Below are 23,644 nucleotides of genomic sequence, written 5' to 3'. Positions count from 1 at the left end.
GTGTGTATATTCTAGGGAAGTAGTGCACAAGTATACTTGCCCTGTCTTGAATGCATTTCACAGGATACATTTTATATCCCTAAAGGTAGCTTGACTTCCGCAATATTTTTATTTGGATTTTTACCTAGTTCCTGCCAACCTAGCAGTTTGAAAGCACGTCAAAGTGGAAGTAGATTAATAGGTACTGCTCCGGTGGGAAGGTAAACAGCATTTCCATCCGCTGCTCTGGTTTTGCCAGAAGTGGCTTAGTCATGCTGGACACATGACCCGGAAAAACTGTCTGCGGACAAATGCCAGCTCCCTCGGCCTGTAAAGCGAGATGAGCGCCGCAACCCCAGAGTCGTTCGCGACTGGACTTAACTGTCAGGGTCCTTTACATTTACCTTTAAATCTCACAGACTCCAAGTAATTTCAAAGTAAATTTAAATATATACAACACACAATAATAAGCCACACCATTCTGTCTTCCACCTTGGCTCTTCTTTTCTCACCCACGGCAGAGCCCTTTCCCTGGTCTCAGTTACATCGTCACTAGCAGCCATTGATAGCCCTACCCTGCATCCACATGCTTGCTGACAGTCAAAGAACTCTATTAGTGAGACATTTATTTCCTCCCCTAGTCAAGCCTCTATTCTTGCATGAGGTAGACACTGTGATGTCTCCATTAATATTTTACTTAGTATTTTAAATGTCATGGTTTCAGAACAATATCAAAGCCCTTCCAGAAATTCCCACTGATGCCTGCTCTTTTGCCTTTTTACACTGAAGAACTCATGCCCTTTCTCTCATTGAAAAGAGGGGTAGGCCCCAACAAATTGATACTTTGTTCCTTATAATCCCAACCCCAATACCTTTTTGAATTCCATTAACTGAAAAAAATTATAACATCTCACTCACTAGTCCCATCTCATCAAACAGAACTTCAACTATAACTGCCAAACTGCCTTTGGCAGTCACCCTCAGACTGTGGAATAACCAGCCTCATATAAGCAATATGCTTAAGTCTAATTAATACACTAGAGGGTTAAGACCATAGAATTCTCCTTTAGTACCTATATTTTTGCTTGTATTCATTCAACTTGTTTTTATTATTGCTTGTTAGCTGCCCTGAGCCTGGCATTGGCTGGGGAGGGCGGGGTATAAATAAAAATTATTATTATTATTATTATTATCACAAACAGAAAACAAATATGTCTAGCCTCAGGGAGTGATGGGGGATAGGCAGGACATCTTGAGATTGGTTGAAGGTTTTATGGGGATCCAATGGTGTAAGCCCCCTAGTATGGACTATTATTCATTGGAACACAGAGGTTTGAAGGGCAAACTTCTATACACACAAGGAAATAAGTCTTGTACAGTCGTACCTTGGAAGTCAACCAGAATCTGTTCCAGAAGTCCACTCAACTTCCAAAACATTCGGAAACTAAAATGTGGCTTCTGATTGGCTGCAGAAAGCTCCTGCAGCCAATTGGAAGCTGCAGAAGCCCCATCGGATGTTCAGCTTCCAAAAATAGTTTGCAAACTGGAACAGTCATTTCTGGGTTTGCGGTGTTCGGGAACCAAAACGTTTGAGAACTAAGCTGTTTTAAAACCAAGGTATGACTGTATATAGTGAGACTTATGCCCAAGCAAGTGTGCATAGAATTTGACTAGGGATGCAAAAAGTTATTGATTTTCAGTCCAACTGATGTTTGTCACATGCAGCGCTGTTCCTGTTCTGCTGCAGTTTGGCTTGCAACAAAAACAACATTATTAATGTCACTGTCCACTGCAGCAGAATTTTATGCAATTAATTAATTATTGTAATGCTATTACACTAGGGTTGCCATATTTAAAAAACCATGACATGTCAAAAGTTGTTGAGTACCCGAAATTGTTGAGCACCTGAAGTTGTTGAACTTTTTTAAGGAAAAGTTCTACAGTTAATATTTTGGAACTTTAAAGTTTTTTTATGCATTTTCAACATGATTTAACCCCTGTTGCCGGTATGGCGGCCCTATTACACAACGTATCTCTGCAAAGGAGATTTAATGCAAATAGGGGAAAACATCAATTACGTAATGTTTGGACTGAAGACAAGAACAGCAATGAATAGGAATTGTTTTTTCTGGGTTGATTTGCTTTTTTTGGACATGGGACAAATAAGCAGACATCAGTGATAGCAATTTCTGTTTCTATCAGTGTTCTTTGACATCCCTAGATGTGGCTGCACATAACCTTTCTCTGGGAAAATTGGTGAACGGCTGCTCTAGAATGCTGTTGGTTTGCTTCCTCAGCAACTGAGGGCAGACGTGTGAGCACCTTAGCATGGACTTCTTCTTCACTGTGTTTCCCTCAGCTTCCCTCACCCCACCCCCACAATTTTCTTTACGCCAGCATTGAAAACATGTCTTGTTTATCATTCTTATTTTTTTATGCACATAGTTTGTGTTTTGTAGGTTGTTGTCTCTTGTGCTTGCTTCTAATTACTTTGATTCCCCCTAACCTAAGTAATCCCCCCCCCCCCCGTAATGTTATGCTATGGCACTTTTCACATTCAGTGTAAGATTCTGCTACCTTCTAATGTGTGGATTCTTTAGTTCCTGATTATCTTTAATGTTGAAGCTGGCTGAAAGTAAAATAGGTTAGATGAGTACATTTGCAGAAGAGCACCAGTTGGTGTAGAAGGAGTTAAGCAGTCCTCGTTCCCTCATGTTGATTCTCCCCTGTGAGTGCCCCCTACCCTAATATTCTTTGTTACATCAGTAAACATCATGCTGGGAACAAATATTTACTAGTATAAAGTGTTATTTGGTCTTGAGACATCAACATGGAAACTGGCACACATGCTCAGATAACAGCCTGCATTTAAACGATGAATCCAAACTTGACCCCTGCCCCCATGTTTCAGGGGAACAGGAAGTATGCAAAAGAGAATACAATATAGTATCTGCCATGAGGACTGATATATTGGCATGAAAGTTTATATGCTTGCTCAAGATAGCATTTTAGAATTTTATTGCAGCTTAAAAACTGAGAAATTTATTATGGTATAAATATCTGTGGTCTAGAGTCCACTTCATCAGTTTAGTTGGTTGGTAGGTACATACATGTGGGTGTAGAGTGAGAAAATAGTAAACAGTACGGTCAGATGATTAAATGCAGAAAGTAAAATTTGTGACAATTCAATTAATTGACCATTCACAGCAGTAGTAGTTAAGGGCAGGAATAGTGTGCAATACAATACTGTACCTCTTTACAGACTGAGAGGTCATAGAAAAACAAGGTATATAATTTACAACATGATTCTCTGTTTGAAGTTCAAATACTCGGAGACTGATACCATTGTTAATGGTATATAGGTTCTGGACAAGTTTGTCAACCTGAGTTTGATTTCCACATGCAAGACCTCTCAACACTGTGCTTTATTAGTGATAATAATGATGTATCTAAAAAAGGCAACAAATAAATTCCTCCTTAAGTTTCTAGTGCTTAGTCGTTCAGATAATGCTCCTTAGGTTTAGCTACTTACTGCAGCTTCTTCAAAAGAATTATTACCATCCTATTCCATGGTTACTTATCCCCTGTAATTGGATTTAGGGATGGGAAAACTGCAGGAGGTTTCCCTAGTAAGACAACCCTAAGTATTTAATTGTGTTTCCTCCCATTTTGATTAATCATTAAATAAAAAAAACCAAGAATGATTTGGGAACAGAACAAGAATCACAGAGACATAGTGAGAAAAGTCAAATAATATTCTTTATAACAATGCATATTTTTTAAATTTGTACCAACATTAACTACATGTCTCTAATTTTGCATGAGAATATGTAAAATCATGTAGCAGAAATTGTGTAAACAGGCAGTTTAAAAACACACTATTGCTCCTAAGAAACACTTTACAAGGGACTGCACTGCATGTGTGTCTTCTAAATCTGAGTAAGTCCAGTAAAGCAGCAACTTCTGGCCTGGAAGGTCTGGCAACATGGGGTGACTCCTCAAAGAGAGGTGCCTCCAAAACCTTTTGTTCCCCTGAACTTGAGAAGGGGATCAATGCCAGACAGCATGACACAAACTGAGATTTCACTATTCTACTTCAAGTATCCAAAAGTTAAATATGAATTTGAGGCAGATGCCTATGGCTTTAGTGCTTATCATGCAAATGCACATGCAGGAACAGAGGCTGGCAACTATTATGTACATGCTTACCTGTGCATAAGGCCCATTGCACTTACTTTTGACTATAGGATTGAGCTGCATGGCAATAATTTGGTGTGCATTCTGCCATTTCATATGCTGTAGATGGGGTGGTCAATCTACAGGTTTACAGGTGCTGTAAACACCTTTTAAAAAACTTTTAAATAACGTGGCTAGATTCAAGCTTTTTGGGTTGTTTAAAAAGCAAACACCATTGCACTGCTCCCCTTCTCTATAAGCTCCGATAAACAACTATCCAACCAAGTAGTCTCCTTAACTATCTCTTCACTACTTGTGATAGATTAATGAAATATTAATAATTTGGATCCAAGGAAAGGAGGCTGCTTGAGAAATTGCAACAGTACTTCAACAACTTCCACCCATCATCAAATGAAGACTAGACCATCCACACAGTAGGCTGACTTTCTGGACACCACTATCACTTAGTGCAGCACAAGCCAAACAGAAGAAGTTTGGCATCCTTTAGGGCAAAGATAGGGAATCTCAGGCTGTTGGCCAAAAGTGGCTCTCTGGGCCTCTCTGTATGGCCCTTGGGACTCTCCCCAAGTTACAGCTCTCACTGGCCCTGCTTTACACCCTCCTTGAGTGCTGTTACTCATAGCTGGCCCACCCATGAGGCAGAGGGCCACCTCAGGCAGTAGAAGTGCAAGAGGCAACATCCCGCCCGCCTGCCCCACCACTTCTACTGCCAGAACGCCCCCCACATGGCAGGTTTCAGCAAGGGGGGGAGGTGATCCAGTGTCAGGGGTTGGCACATTCATGTTTCTCCTCAGGTGGCGAGATGGGATGGGCCTTCCTTGTGCAGGGGCCATGCTAATCTTCTCTGTATCGTTCCAATTTTAGTATATGTGCTGCTGAAGCGAGCACGGGATGGGCCTTCCTTGTTGTTACCTGACTGGAATGTGTCCTTGAACTGTGATGTTGCCTCTTGGTTGCCTGGATGAAGGAGAGAGGAGGTGGTGGTGAGGGTGTTTGTGTAGAAACTAGTCTACCCTACAAAGGTAAAATTCACATTAGTTGTTCTGTGCACCCTTGCTTCTGACCATGTTTGTTTCCCCTTTGGCCTGGCCCACAGTATAGGAAGCAAAGCAAAGCCTCCGTCAACAAGTAACAGCATAAAGGAGGAGGGGTGCTCAGGTAGCAATCCTTGATGCAAGAATAGTACATGTGTTCCTATTTTAATTTGTGTAATGTTGAAAGGTATGATAGATACTAAATTCTGAACGATTAATAAAAAGTAGTATCTGTGACATTGGCATTCCCAGGAATTCTTGCCCTCGCTGCTTTGTTCCCTCTAGTCCTTAATTTTGCTGCCAATCCCCGCTCCAAAATGCATTTCCCTTTAAAGAAGCAACAACCCCAATACACCAGGATAATAACATTGGACTACCATTCAGGGTTGTTGTATACTTTCTCCTCTCTCAGCAAGAGGTGTATAAGAACAATTGCAGTTGGTTACTTTGCAGGACTGGCGCAACTCACTCTCCCAGCCACAGCCCTGCCCTCTGCAGTATGGGCATAATAATGATGAATTGTCTCTATGTATGTATTGGCAGAGTGTTTTTTTAAATGATTACAAACTGGGGAGGGGAAAAATCTAATTAAGATCCACATTAGAAATATATTGTCTTTGCTATTACCTTTTGTTTTGGGTTGACACACTACTTCCCAGTCACAGTGATACTAAAATCCTGGATAAATGAGTTTTTTTTTATGGGGAAATCACTTCTCCACAGGGAAGAACAGTAGAAAATGCTTAAAAGCAAACGAAGATTTTTTTCTCTAGAGTCTTCTAGGCAGTTGGTCTTCTAGCCTGCTCTTTGTTTAGCTGGCAAGATTTGCTTTCCCAAATGTCAGTCATTACTATGACCTCATTTATTGGCTAAAAATACAGACAGATGGGAGAGGCTAGTTCTTCACAAAACAAAAATGCTTCATATTCCTGATTCTACAAGTGCTGGGATCTTTCATTTTTAAAAAAGTAAAATTGGAAATCTGGGGATTATGGCTAATGAGGGAGCAATGCGCCCCCTTGCGGACGCCCATGGTATATACCTAAGTGTAAACACGCGTGTTCTGGGAGCAGGGATGTTACAAAACGCTTTCCAGTATGACTTCAGAGTGGGGCACCACACTCTTAATTATAGCACTATAACAAACACTGCTTTGTCTGTAATTCTGCTGCGCTGACCTTGCGTCCCATGCACTATAAAGAACGGTAACTATTATTATTTAATAAATAGTGCTCACGCCGGCGCGGCTCCAAAAGGAGGTTTTTTTGGTGTGTTTTTTGTTTAAACCCGGCTTTTCTAAAGAAGACAAAGAACACATTGGGAGTCGGTGTAAAGCCTCCACGCATGCGCTGACGGTCGTAGGGAGGTGTCTGAAAGATGAGACGGGCGGGCATTGTGCGCGTGCGTGGGAGAGCCATCTCGGGCAGCCTTTCATTGTGGGAGCAACCTTATTTCTCGAGGAGCTGGGAGGGCCCTTGCGAGCGCGCATATACGAGTTCTTCTTGGGAAGGTTCCGGAGCCTGTGCGCGCTCCCGTCGCTAGATAGGCGCGTTCTCTTTCTGTCTGTCTCTCCCTCTTTCCTGTCACTCCCCCTCCTCCCGGCTTTGGTGAGCGAGACTTTCCAGAGAGCTCTCCCTGCAGCAGCATTAGCAGCCGCAGCGCCAGGTAGGGTTTCCCAGCACGGTGCGATCTGCTCTTAGGAGAGCAGCTGCACCGAGGGCCTTCAGACTTTGCAAACCTTTGGGTGGTGGGGATGGACGGGCGGGGGTGCGTTAGGCGTACAGGTGCGCGCGGTTACGCAGTGAATGCGCTTACAGTGGCTGGAGGGAGAGGCGCCGCGCCATGCAATATAGCTTTGGATCCGACGGCTTCAGTACGCGGCGTAATTCCGTTTGCATATGATGTCGGTAGATCTCTTAATGCTCTCTTCACAATTATACAACTCTCCTAATTGCAGCAATTTGAACAGCATTCATCTCTTCTCCTTTAACCACACCCCTGCCTCTGAAAAGAGGAGCCCTATTGCAAAGAAATACGCACTCGCCACCTGCCAGCGCGTGTGGCAGTACAAATACGTTATTTTCCTCCCTGGTCTATTGTAGCTTTATTAGGGCTTCTTTCTATCATCATTCAGTGGAGAGGCTTGTAATCGTAATGCAAAATGGGGCAGTAGGGGTGTGTCTCTTAGGATCTCAAGGGTAGGCTTAATTGTATGTATCTCTTTATAAATATTTTGCAACAACAACAATTACTTTTATTCTTTTTTTTTAAATAAATAACATTTTATAGTAATAAGTTGCCTGGAATGCAGTTTTTGCTTGTTTTTGGCAATTTGAGGCACACTTTCTTTTTTTCTTTTTAAAAAACATCCATATGTAACATTTTATTTTATCATTTAACAAATGATCTGCTAACTTCATTTGGAATTATAGGTGAATTTTAAGGAACCCCTTTTTTGACCCTGTTAACTGTCATTTCCCCCCATCTCTTGTCTCTGATAGGTTTGGTTTCCTGCTTGGGAGACTGGTTTTGATTGTGAGGGTGATGGCGAATGATAGGCTGTTGGTGCTGCAGTAGGTGTGGATCTTGGAGAGAGAAAAAGGGTGGGCTCTCCTTCATATCAGTGGTGCCATGTTTTGCAGTCCATGTCATATTTCCAGTATTGCTTAGATAATTACGATGTTGGGGGAAATAGCCTAAGAAAGGGAAATGTATTCTGTGTTAGCATTTTTTTTTCATTGTGGAAATCAGAGATAGGGTAAATGACCTGCACAGTACTCTTTTCTAAGAGCTGAGTTGCTTTGTTCCTCTATATGGGTCAGTATTATGCGATGTATAATTAGGATTCTTAATTCTTGGGTGTAACAGTAGCACAAGACTGGTGAGTTGAAAGAGAATGAATATGACTCTTTCCCCCTTCTCCATGCTTATTATGTTAATAGTTACTGTTCTGAGCAGAAATATAACAGGGAGATAGATGATTCCTGATCAAGATGTGGTGGAGAGCTGGGGGTGGGGGGGCGCACACAGCTTTCTAGAGAATCATAGTCACCCAAAGATTACAGCTTGATTATTCTGTGCATTCATTGTTTTTCTCTCTGTCTCAGATGGTTTTCTCTGAGAGAAAAATGGATCTGAGTGTAATAGCAGCAGCTGGTCACGCCCCTGCTAGGCTAGAATACATGGATGCAAAGTGCAGTTCTCATTGGGTAAAGACTGTGGTATGCTCCTGTAGTTTTGGGTGGGGATAGAGAGGAAAAAACCCTTTTGTCTACCAGCAGAATTGGCATTAAAATAGATGCCTTGCTAGAATGAATATAGAAACACATTTTTATTATGGATTTTCCCCGTAATTGATGCTGCATCTTCCATTTTTTTTATTGGGGATAATTGGTCATTGTAATGTGCAAATAAACTACTATATTGGTAAGTAATGCCACTAATTTGTCAGCAAGGGCTGCATGGTTAGGCTGGTGAGATCATAGAATTCTAGGGTAAAAAAGATTCCTGGGATTGTCCTTATATTTATTCAGCCTTTTAAATAGTCAATGTATGTGCTATAACTTCCCTAATCCATGGTTGCTAATTTATAGTTCTTTAGACTGTTTAAATCATTTGCATATGATGTCATTAATTCTTAAAACAATCCTGTATGGTAGGTTAGTTTATTGTCCCTATGCTACAGGTGGGAATTGGGGATGAGGGACTGACTGTTCTGAGTTCATAGCTGAGGTGAGATTTGAAGAAGGAACTTCTTGGCCACTACACCAGCTCTCTAATACATTATTTATTAAGACTTCTTTCTATTCTACTTCAGTCATGAATGAAAGCATAGCATTTGAACATACTTGGTGGTGATCCCTTTAGATGCACTGCAAAGCTTTAATTTTATGGTTATAAGAAAAGAGCTCTGTCCCTAGGATGTGGTACTGGAGTTAGCCAGATTTTGGTCTTGCATCATCCTTGCATTTCACTTAATATTTTAGAAGAAATTTAGGGAAATTTCTGCCACCAGCTAATACAGGTATTTTAGCTGGAGAAACTCTTATTTCTTGGGCTGTTTGGAACCAAGGAAAAAGCTGATGTGGCCATCAGGTTTTCCCCTAGTTCCTTCTAACTGGTGTGTGTCTGAGCATTCCAGTAGATGTATTTGTGGTTGCAGTGCCAAGAGGCAGAGACAACCTCCCCAGTGCATAGCAGAGCAATACTATCATGTTTATTTGGAAGGAAGTTCCACTGTGTTCAGTGAGGTCTATTACTGCTAAGTGTGTTTAGGGTTCCAACCTAATTTGCACAAGAAACTCAACTGAAGTTACCACTATACTTATGAAACATTGCTTTCAAGCATCATTCCTAAATACATCAAATTCAAAGACAACATGGGTTTTCCACACTTGCATCATGTTGTTTGCATGATTTCAATGTATTATAAGTAGAAACCCATTTCCCTGTATTGCCCCCCCAAAAGCCAACAACAAGAAGGTAGGTATATTGTATCATGTCTGAGAGTTCCATTCTCTGTAAAGAAGAGTTCTCATAGCTCATACTTTCGAGGTAAGGTAGAGGTATATGCATGCACATACAGCCCTCCTCAATATGTCAATATGTCAACACCAAATTGTTTTAAACTAATTTTATCATTAAAATATATTTAAAATGCATACCTTGTGGTATGCCATTTTTATTTTGCTGATCTACATATATTTTATCTTGTGCAGCCTATCAAATGTTAGGCCCAATATTTCTCCAAGAAAAAAACACATTTGTTTGATAGTCTCTTTGTGCTGGGGTGTGTGTGCATATTTCATGCAGAACAACAACACACGAGGAAATAAATCTCAAAAGTTGCTGCAGAAAATTATATAATTCGCAAACTTACTCTACTTTTTTATTATGCCTGATGCATTTTTGAGTGAGAACATACTCTTGATCAGAAGCAGCTATTAAAAAACAAAACAAAACTTCATATTTCAGAAAATACTTCATAAACTTAGCAGCCTCGTCATACCATTTACTTTTTTTGTAAAAGAGTGATCATTGCATGCTAATGTAAATGTATGCCTTGGATAATGTTCTTCTTTAAAAAAGTGTTATGTCCAGGATTTTAAAGTTGAATGGAACAGAGGGTTAAAGTATTCCATTCAGCTCAGTCAACCGAAAGTTGCATGTATATGCAGTGTTTCGTTAGATTTAAAATTGAGAGTGATACAACAAAAATTGGTGTTTCCAGTATGTTGGACATCACAGTGCTCTTATAGGAAGAGATTTGTTAGTTAGATGTTGGCAGTGTCATGCTGAAAATTCCTCTTTATGATGTGGGCATGTCCTGTAATGGTTTGTTTCTTGTCTGAAGTTACTGCTCATATCAACTTTGTTTTGAGAAAATCATTAATATTTGCACTCATAAATTATATTGAACTAACAGAATGACAACAAAAGTGAGTTCTATGAGTCCTTTTGGTGTCTAAGAGACTTACACTGCAAGGTTGGAAGGACAAACATCTACCATCTATCACCCAATGGATTGAAGATCTCACTGCCCTTTCTGTATTTGAACATGTGGCTTGTAATAATTAGTTTAGATACCTATTTGGACTGTCTTTATTAATTACATATAAGTACTGTACATATAAACCAGGATTGATGGGATATACTTATTGTTATTATCAGCTGGCAGTGGTTTTTTTTAATTATTAGATTTTATTTGCTTTTCATCTCTGCTATATTTGTAAATATAGGAATGTCTTTAAAAAAACCTAACCTGCCTCCTTAAATCAGCATTGACAGTTTCATTAATTCTGTAGTGGGTGTGCCAACTCAGTGGGTTGTAGCCAGCTATGTTCTACTCAGAGTAGACCCAATGAAATTACTAGACCAAAGTTAATAATGACCATTAATTTAAATAGTTCTATTCTATGTTGGATGCAACCTGATATAAGCCATTGTTTCTGTTATCAAGACATGACTTCAGAGACTCCTACTTATTCTTAAAAAGAGAAGAGAACCTTTTAGTTATCTGTAAAGATTATTGTGATGGGAAGGAACCTTAGGTGGTAGAGTCCATGTTGGGATGTAGAAAGTCCTAGGTCCAGTCCCTAGTATCTCCAGCTAAAATATCTGGTAGGAGGTCATGTGGAAGATCTATCTGCTTAAGACCTGGACAGTTGCTAGATGGACAAATCTGAGTTGACAGGTAGCTTCCTTGTGGAAGAGAGCAATGGTTTTAAGCAACAGCAGACACCTTGAACTTGTAAATCTTCAGTGTGTCTCCTGAATGTGGAGCTTTTTATCTTTTAGAAAGAAGCTTCTAAGAAAGTCATTACAATAACCTTTTATGCAATCTCCTTCGGGAGTTTGCTCCAAGCTTGCATTTTATCCTAAGATCCAAAAGCCACAACTGGTCTTAAACTGTAGAGTAAACTCTAAAACTCATGCAAGGAGGTTGAAAAGGAAAAATGGGCCTAGAATTATTTGTTTTAGAAGAACTTGCTGTATAAATTTCTTCCTATCACTGTCAAAACTAATTCATTCTATAGAAGATACATGGTTCTGAACTAAAGGAGTAGGAATACTAGACTCTTAATTCAGCACTTTAAGGGTGAACTGTATAGTTTTAGAAGCCACTATGGATCCAAAGACAAAACTGGTGGTTATAAAATGATAGTTAGAAAATGCTCAGTCATTGATTCAAGTGAATAAATTTGGCAGTCCTAGACTTGTATATGGATCAGAATGCAGCTATTAATTAAACTGCACACTTCTTCAAATTTTGCCTTTCAGTTTTAGTTAAAAATGCATAGAAAGATGTGTCTTTTCTGGGGAAATGCATTGAGAAGTATAAAACATGCATGTGTACATTTTATACATTTAAAAAAAAAACAGAACAAGAAAGACTTATTGAATGTATTGAGTGGATGTGAAACTGATATAGAATGGAAGTATCTGCCTATTCCTACTTGTGCACCCTGATTCATTTTTTAAAATTCTTAGTTTATAACAAGGATGCTAAATAGCATAAAACACTGGAGCTACTACATGTTATAAAACAAATGAGAACACATGTTCTGCGATCTACAAATGAGAACACATGTTCTGCAATCTATAGGAAAATGTTTGTCTAACTTTGTTTAGTGTATATATAGTGTCCTCAAAGGATAAAGTTCTTCTGGTGAATATATTCCTGGAAATAATTCTGATCTTTTTAAATTTAACACTTTTAATGCTGTGCATCAACTTTTGACATATAGATATGTCCAGTTGTATTCCAGTTGCATGCTGGCTGATCTGATGTTCAGCCCACACCATTACCAAGACCACAAAGGAAAAATCTTATTTAAATTTTGAGGTATTTCTACCCCACACTTTAATAAAATTGGCTTACAAGATGTAAAAACACAATAAAACAAATTAAAAGCATATGGAGCTGCATTAAAACCAGTAAATCACTAGAAGCAGCATAAAAACAACAAATCCAGCTAACGGGTCAAATTGCATTGCAAAGCCTGAGAAAATAAATATCTATCTTGTTTGGTGCTGAAATGAGTTTTCAATGGTGGTGCCCTGATTTTATAATGCTCTTCCTGGGAAGGCTCTTTCTCTGGTAGCTGTCTGCACCTCAAGTGGTGGAAGAACTTAAAGAGCCTTGCCTAGTGTATGTACAGGAACATGTTAATACAATCCTTTGGGTATCCTAGTGCCAAGCCATGAAGGATAAAAGCTAGCAATTGAGAACTGAACCTGGAAATGAATTGAGAGTCTGTGCAGTTGATGGAGCACTAGTATAATTTTATAATGCCTGGTCTTTGTTATTTAGCAGCTATTGTCTAAACTAACTTCAGTTTCTGAACTGTCTTCAGAGGCAACCCAATGTATACTAGATAACAGTAGTTTAACCTGACCATCACCAGAGCATGAGACCTGAGACCTGGCTTTCTCAGTTCAGATAGGTATGCAGCTGACAAAGCAGCTTAAGCTTCTAGAAGGTGCTTTCTGCCAATATGGAAATGTGATTGAGATGGTTTAAGAAGCACTCTGAGACTGCAGGCCTATTCCTTTGGAGAGAGTACAACTCTGTCCAAAACAGGATGAACATCATTTACCTGAGCAGATTTGCACCTATGTATTCTTCATTGTGCCTTCATCCTGCCAGTTTCCATTCTCAACCATCAGTTATGCTGGGTGTGATCTGCATATTGATGGTACCTAACTCCAAATCTTCTTGTGTTCTCTTTGCTAATACTGTCCAAGTCCAGTAAATAATTTCCTACACTCCACTGCCAGAAATACTGGTATATCTTTAGAAAGGCTTTGGAACAAAGTCTTACTTGCTTAACCTGAGAAAATGAACCTTGGACCATGCAGCTCTTCATGGTCCAAGACATAGAAAGAGCAACATCTTTTCCAGCCTGAGGTGAAATCAAAGGACAAAAACAAATCTGTGTGTTGGCATAAAAGTTGAGCATTTGGGAGCTCACATAATTCCTTTCTGTGGCTTCATTCCCAGAGACTACAGCAGTGGAGTATTGAGAAGCAGAGTGATATATTATTTCGCAGCATTACAGGAGGGCTACTGTTGCTTGTTTATGGAGAGCATAAAATCAAGGGACAATGTAGAGGAACTCCCTCCTTCAATTAATGGAACTGTACCAGACTCTGGAAAAGCACCCACATGTGATATTAACCCTCTCTTAACTTCTGCAGCCAGATACTATTTTATCAAATTTGAGAACTTACTGAGCACTATTGAAATTTTCTGAATATTTATAGATTTCATGGGGAATCTGTGCTGGACTACAACTTCATCATCCCTGACCATTGGGCTTGATTGCCGTTGGTAGCCCCAAAACACCTGAAAACCTAGGTTAGCGCCCCCACCCCAATGAACGGTGCTAGTCCATGGGGCATTTCCTGGACATGGATAGCTCCAGATTTTGTGGCTCTTGGGCAAAAGATCTGCAGTGAACCCCTGTCCTCATAGCTTGCCTGTCTCTGATTCCAATGATTGTAGTGGCAGTAGGCTTACTGGCTCTATTAGGAGGCAAGATTTAATTGTTTTGCAGCTGTCGTACCAACCCTTCTTCAGCCCCAGTCTCCATCACTTCTGAAAACCCGTACTAGTGTTCAAAGTAACTTCAAAACTCACCAGCTTTTCTTGTAGTTCCATTCTGCTGATTCTGCTGTGTGTGCTTGCACTCATGTGAGAGCTGGATTGAGGTGCTGCTGGATGACTGCAAGGAGGAGCAACCATCACTGTTCTTTGGAGGTAGTGCATGGCAGCAGCGTTTGCTGTTCTACAACCTGTCCAGTTCTGTCTGGCTTTGTGTGTTTGAGAACATACAGAAGGCGAGTAGAGGAGCTGGTAGGCTAGCTGCAGGTAAGTGTGTGTGTTTCTTTACAACTGCTTTGTTCCACCTCTGCTCAAGGTGGCCTGTTGAGCAGGAGCAGTGGTTTCCCCACTGTTTATGGGGCTAGAGTCCTGATGTCAGCAGTTGATGTTGAGCTATCGTAGGTACCTCACAAAGCAGCCTACTACGGATCCTGATCTTGATAGAATTCTGCTTTGTCCCAGTGCCCAGACTCAGATAATAGTAACCGAGAGAAGCTTTTCTCTCCTGTTGCAAGTTGGAAAGTATTTACTTCTTGCATTCAAGTGTCTACTGCTGTATAGAGAGGATTGCCAGCTGGGTAAGTGTGTGGCTGACATGGAGTCCTGATATTGAAATTGGGTCTTTCATTTTTTCCTCCAATTAAGGGAGCATGGAAGGAGGGCATGTGACTGTCCAGGAAGAATATACTGAAAATAAAGTATATTTTGTGGCAGCTATGACATAGAGGAGGAATTTCAGTGTTGTTGCATGGATTTGGTCTGAGGAACTGATCCAGCTGTACACGTTAGGTTCCTTAGCCTGTGTCTGCAATAATTTGCTACAACCCACACATAATTCTGTGGCTAAGGGAAATAAAATCCTTTAAAAAACAAACAAACCAAAACAGCAGATAGAATCATAGAATCATAGAATCATAGAATCATAGAGTTGGAAGAGACCACAAGGGTCATCGAGTCCAACCCCCTGCCAAGCAGGAAACACCATCAGAGCACTCCTGACATATGGTTGTCAAGCCTCTGCTTAAAGACCTCCAAAGAAGGAGACTCCACCACACTCCTTGGCAGCAAATTCCACTGTCGAACAGCTCTTACTGTCAGGAAGTTCTTCCTAATGTTTAGGTGGAATCTTCTTTCTTGTAGTTTGTATCCATTGCTCCGTGTCCGCTTTTCTGGAGCAGCAGAAAACAACCTTTCTCCCTCCTCTATGTGACATCCTTTTATATATTTGAACATGGCTATCATATCACCCCTTAACCTCCTCTTCTCCAGGCTAAACATGCCCAGCTCCCTTAGCCGATCCTCATAAGGCATTGTTTCCAGGCCTTTGACCATTTTGGTTGCCCTCCTCTGTACACGTTCTAGTTTGTCAGTGTCCTTCTTGAACTGTGGTGCCCAGAACTGGACACAGTACTCCAGGTGAGGTCTGACCAGAGCAGAATACAGTGGCACTATAACTTCCCTTGATCTAGATGCTATACTCCTATTGATGCAGCCCAGAATTGCATTGGCTTTTTTAGCTGCCGCGTCACACTGTTGGCTCATGTTAAGTTTGTGGTCAACCAAGTTTGTGGTCAACCAAGACTCCTAGATCCTTTTCACATGTACTGCTCTCAAGCCAGGTGTCACCCATCTTGTATTTGTGCCTCTCATTTTTTTTGCCCAAGTGCAATACTTTACATTTCTCCCTGTTAAAATTCATCTTGTTTGTTTTGGCCCAGTTCTCTAATCTGTCAAGGTCGTTTTGAAGTGTGATCCTGTCTTCTGGGGTGTTAGCCACCCCTCCCAGTTTGGTGTCATCTGCAAATTTGATCAGGATGCCCTTGAGTCCATCATCCAAGTCGTTGATAAAGATGTTGAATAAGACCGGGCCCAAGACAGAACCCTGTGGCACCCCACTAGTCACTCTTCTCCAGGATGAAGAGGAACCATTGATGAGCACCCTTTGGGTCCGGTCAGTCAGCCAGTTACAAATCCACTGAGTGGTAGCATAGTCAAGACCGCATTTTACCAGCTTCTTTACAAGAATATCATGGGGCACCTTGTGTGCCCCATGTGTATTGTGCTCTGTAGCGAGGAAAGTACTTAAGGTGTAGCATTTAAATAACTTCAGCATTTCAGGCATTATGTCCTGCAGCCTTTGATAGAGACTCCATTAAGAAGATGGAAAGCATAGAGGCCTTCATTTCAAAGGCTATTCAGCTAAGTGCAGGCTGTTTGTGTGTGGTTTTTTTTCTTCTGAAAGCCTGCATTCATTGAAAACAAGCATCCAAGAAGCAAACTGTCCGTTGACTTTTCACAGAAAAATGCAAGTATTACTGATGGAGTATATTATAAGTACATCTAAGTTTGGGACTCACTTTTAGCGATACTGCTGCTATAAAGAACTATTTTAAAAATTATAGCAAGTGGTTTCTCTTTCTTCATTTGGAGTATGGGCAGTGGTTTGAAAATTACTTGTTTTTATGATGAAACTATTATGTAGGACTTGGGGTTCACCACACAACCACAGGGGCATTGTTCAGATTTGGGTGTCCTAAGAATCTTCATTCTATTTATTTAAGTTCCTATAATGGCACACAAAAATGTCTGCTTCAGAACTTAATAAAGTTGAGTAGAATTTCAGCATTTTGGTGCTGAGAAAAGAAAGAACAAAGAGAGAGTCAGTGCCAAAAAAGAAGCAAAGCTTCAAAATGAGTTTTGAAATGGAAGAAGCTGTGGTTGTTTCAATGAGGTTTCACTGAAGAAAGCCAGTCTTCAAGACAATGAATTATGTCTTTGTGGGAAAGGTGTGGTAGGAGATATCACTTTACATCTCCTGAGGTGTAAAGTGAGCTTCAACTGCTCACTGACTGATGATCCCCTTTGCATGGTGGTTTGGTAGGCATGCTTACCTTCAAACATACACCTAAAGTGAGACAGGAAGAGTTCTTTTTTGGGGGGGAGAAATACACACAAACTGGGCCCCTGCATGGAGCATCTATGTTCACACATCTTGGATATGTGTTCAAAGTTGTGTGTGTACATTGCAGAAGACCGTCAACTGGTTAAGTGTGTGAACTAGAACTGAGGACTGATAATGAAAACAGAATCCTGTACTTATCCTTGGATTGGATTTAAGCATTTAGTGATATGCTTAAACTCTCTCTATTTCAGGGAACACAGGAGGGCATGTGACTGATGTGAGGGTGGGATTTCAAGGTTTAATTCCAAAGGTTCTAGTCTGAAGACATCACATATATATTGCAGCTATGCAAGTGGAAGAAAGTGTTCTGCCTTGAGTATAGCCAGTACCTTAGATGCTGTGAGAAGTGGGACAGGGAACTGCCATGGGAAAATGGAAGGGGAATTAACTTGGGCATGTGAGCCTGGTGAAATAAGATGACAGATTGCCTAAAGCAAAAGTGGCAATACTCTGGCTGTGCTCACATATTTAGAGGTGTGGTGGTCTGGGGTTGCGGGAGGTCACAGAGCCTGCAGCAGAGTCCCTGTCATCAATGACCATCCAATCAGCACTAAAAGGTTGCTTTTTAGCCACAGAGATGTATTTTCACCCTTTGTGCTGATGGAAGCCAGTCAGAGTAAAAGGAGGTGAGTCAGTGACAGGATTGGCTCCTAGCTAGGGTCACTCTGAGGAAGGCACACAGGAAGAATACAGAGGAGTTGTTCTGAATGCTCCAAAGCTAAATATTTAGGAACACTGAAAACACGAGGTGCTTTAGTTTCAAAATAATCGTTTGCAAGTTCTGTTACATACGTTGGAACCTGAAGGAAAAGACAGTTGATGTCACTCCAAAAAAAGATATTTCAGCACTCCAAATTATTTGCACAGAAAATAGCAGCTCTATCTGAAAGGCAACACATGGTGATCTGTATTGATCATTGTAATACATCCCTAATTATTATTGTATAATTAAAACTCTTGTATAATCTTTTTTTTAAAAATCTGTGTATTGATTTTGTATGATATTGAACAAACCTAAGTGCATAATAATCTCCCTCCCACCTTTTAATTATTGTATTATTAAAAGGGTGTGTGGCTGTGGGGGGGGGGGGAGGTGCAGTTGTGACTCATGAAGGGACCCTTAATTTCTGAACTTGCCACAACACTACTGCACATAACCAACTGTAAGATGTAGTCTGAAACATGTTATAGATTACCAGTAATGCAGTAATGTGCCCACCCTACTCCTCTCTGCTGAGTGGGGAGGAAATAAGCCATGGTTTAGCGTTATATATGAATCAACACTTGCAGTTCGTTTCTCTCCATGTGCTGATTTGCACATGGTGTTACACCATTGCTGTAGTTTGCTTATTTCCAGCTTGACAAAGGGAGGAGCAAGGTGGGAGCAGTTCCTCCTTGTTGATGTCATTAGATAAAAAGTGCTGTATAAGGGCAAAGGATTTCATTATCTCAAAACTGTTGAAACTCTCAATCTATAGGTTCAACAGGATGAATGAAAGGGACTAAGGCTACCCTAGACTCCCCGCCTTCTATGTATATATTTCATGGATGTCACAGCACAGGTTGCTAGTTTACAATGCAAGGGAGAGAAGGGGAGGTGACCAAAACAATGAATGTCACCCTTTGTTTGCCCTTCCCATTATGTGGTCTTCTGTGCTGCCACCAAGTAAATGGTTGCCCCCCCCCCGACTACCTTAATTGAAAGAACACTTTATATTAGGGGCAGGGAACCTGTGGCCCAATGGATGTTGCCAGACTACACCTCCCATTATCCCAGATGCTGTATTGAAATAGATATATGAGAGTTGAAGTCCAACAATATCTGGAGGGCCCCCAGGCCCCCAAACGTGTGTTATAACTTTGGTGTTTCTTGTAGACTTTTTGCTGACTCAGCTGGACTGGATAGAGTGCAGCTTGGATGTGAGTTGAAAATCAAGGAATCGGGCCAAGGCTAAATCTCCATTAAATTTAGTTTTTACTAAAGGCGTTGAAAAACAGTAGTAATTATAATGGTGCTTCTAGGGGGAAAACAAGGTTTTAAAGCTGCGTTAGCAGTTGAGCAACTAGGATATGAAAGTAACATGGTAAAACACATCCATTTAAATCTTTTCTACAATGTTTTCCTACTTAAGCAAAGTTTACTTCAGCTCACCCTGATTCTGTGGCAGGGCAGTTTCCAGACTTCTTGTTTAGATCACCTTCTTTTATCACTGTAATCTGGATCTTCTGCAACTCTCAGCATTCTGGCTTTTTCCAGTTTTAATCTTTTTGAATGGACTTCCCACCTGCTGGTCAGTTTCACTTATAAGCAATATTCCATTCAATCAGTAGTGCAATAGAGTATTGCTAAATTTCTAATTTGTATAAGGTTTCTCTTTGTAGTTTACCTTCCATGCTCTTTTTGACACACACACCCCACCAGGAACAGCTTCTAAATTCCAAATGACCCAATACCTAAACAGAAGGCAACCATTTTATAACTAAACACAAAATGGCTGAAGTTTAGTTTTCTTCACACACATTGGGAATTAAAGGAAACATAGGGTTGTATTCAACCAAATCCTACTCAGAATAGACCCATAGAAACCAATGAACCTAAGTTAGTAATGTCCTTTATTTTCAGTGGTTCTACTCTCAGTAGGAGTACTTTTAAACACCTCGCATAAATTGTGTCAGTTTAAAAATTAATCATAACAAAATAAATTGCAGATAAAACTTAGTAAAGTGCTTATCTGAGTTGTTTGTACCAACTCTGCCATGAAGCTCTATTTTTATATTAAACTGTATTATAAAAATAGTTCCTTTGACAATGATCTATGCCTATGGCAGAGTTAAGTAATGTGCAGCCACTCAGTCTGAATGTAGGACATGAAATCATGGTGCAGCTGTCATGTAGAGGGAAAATGGCAATTTTCTAAACTTTATAGTTGCACAGCTAAGTATAATAAGCCAAGATAAAAGAAGCAAATTAAAAATCCTTAAGGCTATTTCTGCCCTGAAGGACAGGATAGAAATTTAATAAATAAATATTTTTTTATTTTGCTGATCCTTGCATAATCTGCTTTAAAAATGCTGCCAATTTCCAGAGAGATCTTGACCTTGTTTTAAAGTACAAACCCTTTTTATAATTAAACTTGCTTTTCTACTCTTAAGATGCCTGACAAAAACTGATTTCATGAGTGTAGTGATTTGATGCAAATAAGTGAATTCCCTTTTCCTCTGCCCCATTCTCATAGAAGAACCAGTTGATTCCAGCTACCATTTTATTGACATTGAGTGAGTCATATGATCCTATGCGCAACCATGAACGAACCATGAATCTTCAGTAACATGAGATTTCAGAGAAACATTATTTTGGGCTGGCTCTAAAGTAGGTTGTGCGTTCATGCTTACAGCATGTGTATCTATAAATGGTTTTTCCATTCTAAATATAAAGTTTATTTCATAACATTTTTGAGAAGTTGAATTATACATCAAAAGTCTAGTAGCCCCCTCTGCTGCGTGAATGTCACACTTGCTGGGACCACTGATGTGATGTGTCTGGCCTGAATAGCAGCAACCAAATACAAATCAGTGGCCTATTTAAGGGGCTACCTTTCATGCAGGGTAGGTGGAGATTAGGGTGGCAATGAGCAGATCCACACCATACATTTAAAGCACATTCAATGCATATAACCTTTCTCTAAAGAATTCTGGGAACTGTAGTTTCACACTGAGCTGTAATGTGCTGGGGGGGGGGGGAGAGAGAAAGGAGGGGATAAAAGGGGGCAGACACCCAGGAAAAAAAGCTTTAGCAATCACACACACACACCCCCACACACACACCATTGCACCCAATTGTGTTTTGACTCTGCATGATTTTGGCTTTATGCCCTATCTCTAGAATTTAACCCCCATGTAAGCTGTGGGTCTACTGTATTTTATTTTTGTTGAGTTGTATTAATTATGTCTCAATTTGTTTCTGTACCTATAGATTAGCATCTGCAAATTTTATGTAAATATGCCTTTCTGTCCATTTTTAATGATACAGTTTCCACTCTTTGTGTGTGGGTGGGGTGTTTGCTAGTAACTATCCTAGTAGAAGTGGGTGGAGATTGACATTATGTGACATTTTTGCCACAAGCTTTCCTGATGTTTTAAAGTTCATCACAACTGGGGCTGAGACTGTAACTGAGCTACTACTTTACAGAACAAGTTTTTATTTTAGGAGCAGACATTCTGTTAGCAATAATGTTACGTTCGTGGCAAATTTGTTGGCTCTCCAAAGCAGGGATCGGCAAGGTTTACCTCGCATGGGCCGGTTCACTCCAGCAAAGATACTTCTCTGTGTTGGATTGTATGCACGTGTGAATGCGTGCCCCCAAACTGAGCCGCCCACTTGGCGAGTCCCCGCACGCTGCGCTAAACTGGCGTCTGCGCAGCCATGATTATCAGCGCTGCGGAAGTGAGTGGGCAGCTCAGTTTGGGGGCAGCTTGTGGGCTGGTTAAACAACCCCCGTGGGCCACTTGTGGTCCATGGGCCTTAGGTTGCCTACCCCTGCCCCAAAGCCTTTGAGATAAAATTATGTCTTATTTGGTGGTTCCTTATCCTGCAATCTCCAGCCCTTTCACTTAGTATTACTGTACATATCCAGTTCCACAGCAGGAATAGGAAATGGAATGTCACAGGGATAGGCCAGAAAAAGGGATTCTTTAAAAAAGAAGCTTTTTATTTTTTCTTTCCTCCAAAGAGCTCAGGGCAGCATGCATGGTATTTCCGTCCTCATTTTATTCTTACAATCGTGTGATGAAGTCAGTCCAGGAGATTGGCCCAATAAACTTATGGCTGAGCAGAGATTAGAACAGAGGACTCTCTGGTTCCTACTCTTCCACTACTAGTAAGGAGTTGTAGGATAGAACAGAACTAGAACTAATACCGGACTAAATTAGTGCTGATTAATCCCAAGAGACATGTATTGACCCATCTTTAATGGGAAACAAAGAACAGCTTTCAGAATGTTCATTCCCATGCCAGGCCACTTCATCAGTTATCTATGCCCCATTGTAGTCTTCACAGATCACTTCAACTGTAGAAAGTTAAATGTGTAAAGACAATATAATGTGGTTACGTTTAGTAATAAAGGGATACTCTCAATATTCTGTCTAACAAACAAAGCTAGAACAATCTGTTTCTTAGATTTTTTGTTTGTTTGTTTCTTTAGGCAAAATTATCCCTTTTCCAAAGAGCAGTTTCTTCCTCCTGCCGTAACTAATGTGCAAACGAAGGGGAAAAGCAATAGGCTTTTGGAGCAGAACATTGCAATATCATCTGGAATGGCTCAAGTCATACGCTGCCATAAGCATTATGGAAACATGGTTGTGACTCTCCTCCAACTAAAGTCTAGATTGGCATTCTAGTATTTATTTAGTGGGTTTCTATCCTGCTTTTTTGAACTGAGTTCTCAAAGTGGCTTACAATGTAACAAAATGCAGGTAATACATTAAAAGCTCCACACCTTTGGGGGTGGGGAAAACAAATCTGGCTGATAACTTTACCCCCTTTCTATCCATATGTTGATTTTTAAGTTGTTTGTAATAAAATGGAATGCTCCTAATCAAAGAAGACCCAGGGAACCAGAAGCAATACACCTTCAGTGTGTCAAGTTGATATCTTAAATGAACAATTATTGCCTTATTCTGCCATTTAAAAAATGCAATTCTGGAAAATAGATGTAGGTTAGGGGTAAGGCAGTTCAAATGATGTTTGCAGAAGCCTCACAAGCTATATATCAAACTAAGAATTAGATTTTTTTAATGTTCAAGAGAGAAAACTCAGAATCTCAAGAAGTCATTTCATGCTAGAATGCCAATTCACACAAAGTGTAATGAGCATCTCTAATTCTTCCAACTGCCTGTAATAAAATTACAGCATGCAAGTGCATGTGTAGTTTGGTGTTTTTTTTTTTTTTTAATGAATTGGGAACACTAAATTAGTTCAGTGCTGATTATTCCTCAGTGCTATTGAGTACCAGCATTTTGCATCCACTTTTGGCCTGTCACAGAATTGTCCCATGAAAATTATAGCCTACCATATTATGTTTATTATAATGCCACATGAGCTAGGAATAACGGTTAACTATGAGAAGGTGCTCAGATCTGGCTAAAGTTGGTTATGATTGACTAAGGCTGCAGATTGTTCTCAAAGGCTTTGTACACTGTATTCACCTCACTGAGCTACAATTTCCAATGTGTTTAACCTATAGTTCCCAAGATTCTTTGGAGGAAGTCATGTGCTTTAAATATACAGTACATGCTGAACATGTGAAATAGGCCCAGTCTGAAAACAACTGTTTTCTGGAGGCATTGCACTTGAAAGTTGAGATGGAC

General features: G+C 40.3%; 1 protein-coding gene across 27 annotated transcripts in view; it reads left to right on the top strand.

Annotated features, from left to right (window-relative positions):
* MAPT (microtubule associated protein tau) overlaps positions 1-23,644 on the top strand; it is an 82,249-nt gene that overhangs the window by 7,626 nt on the left and 50,979 nt on the right. For 2 of the 27 annotated variants that reach the window (XM_083410992.1, XM_083411004.1), the window contains exon 1: positions 6,588-6,875. The exons of 3 other annotated variants lie outside the window; for them this stretch is intronic. Coding sequence is in view for 7 of the 24 variants with exons in the window: in XM_083411013.1 (XP_083267139.1) it covers positions 8,567-8,636 (70 nt within the window). In the remaining 17 variants the exon portion in view is untranslated. Of the gene's footprint in view, positions 1-6,575; positions 6,876-8,507; positions 8,637-23,644 lie in introns of those variants that run through there. 22 more of the 27 variants (XM_083410990.1, XM_083410999.1, XM_083410998.1 and 19 more) reach the window with 22 other exon arrangements.

The sequence above is a fragment of the Podarcis tiliguerta genome, assembly GCF_965153285.1.
Source record: "Podarcis tiliguerta genome assembly, chromosome: 13".
Lineage (NCBI taxonomy): Eukaryota > Metazoa > Chordata > Lepidosauria > Squamata > Lacertidae > Podarcis > Podarcis tiliguerta.
The sequence above is the reverse complement of the archived record's forward strand: the minus strand, read 5'-3'. Positions and strand labels throughout refer to the sequence as shown.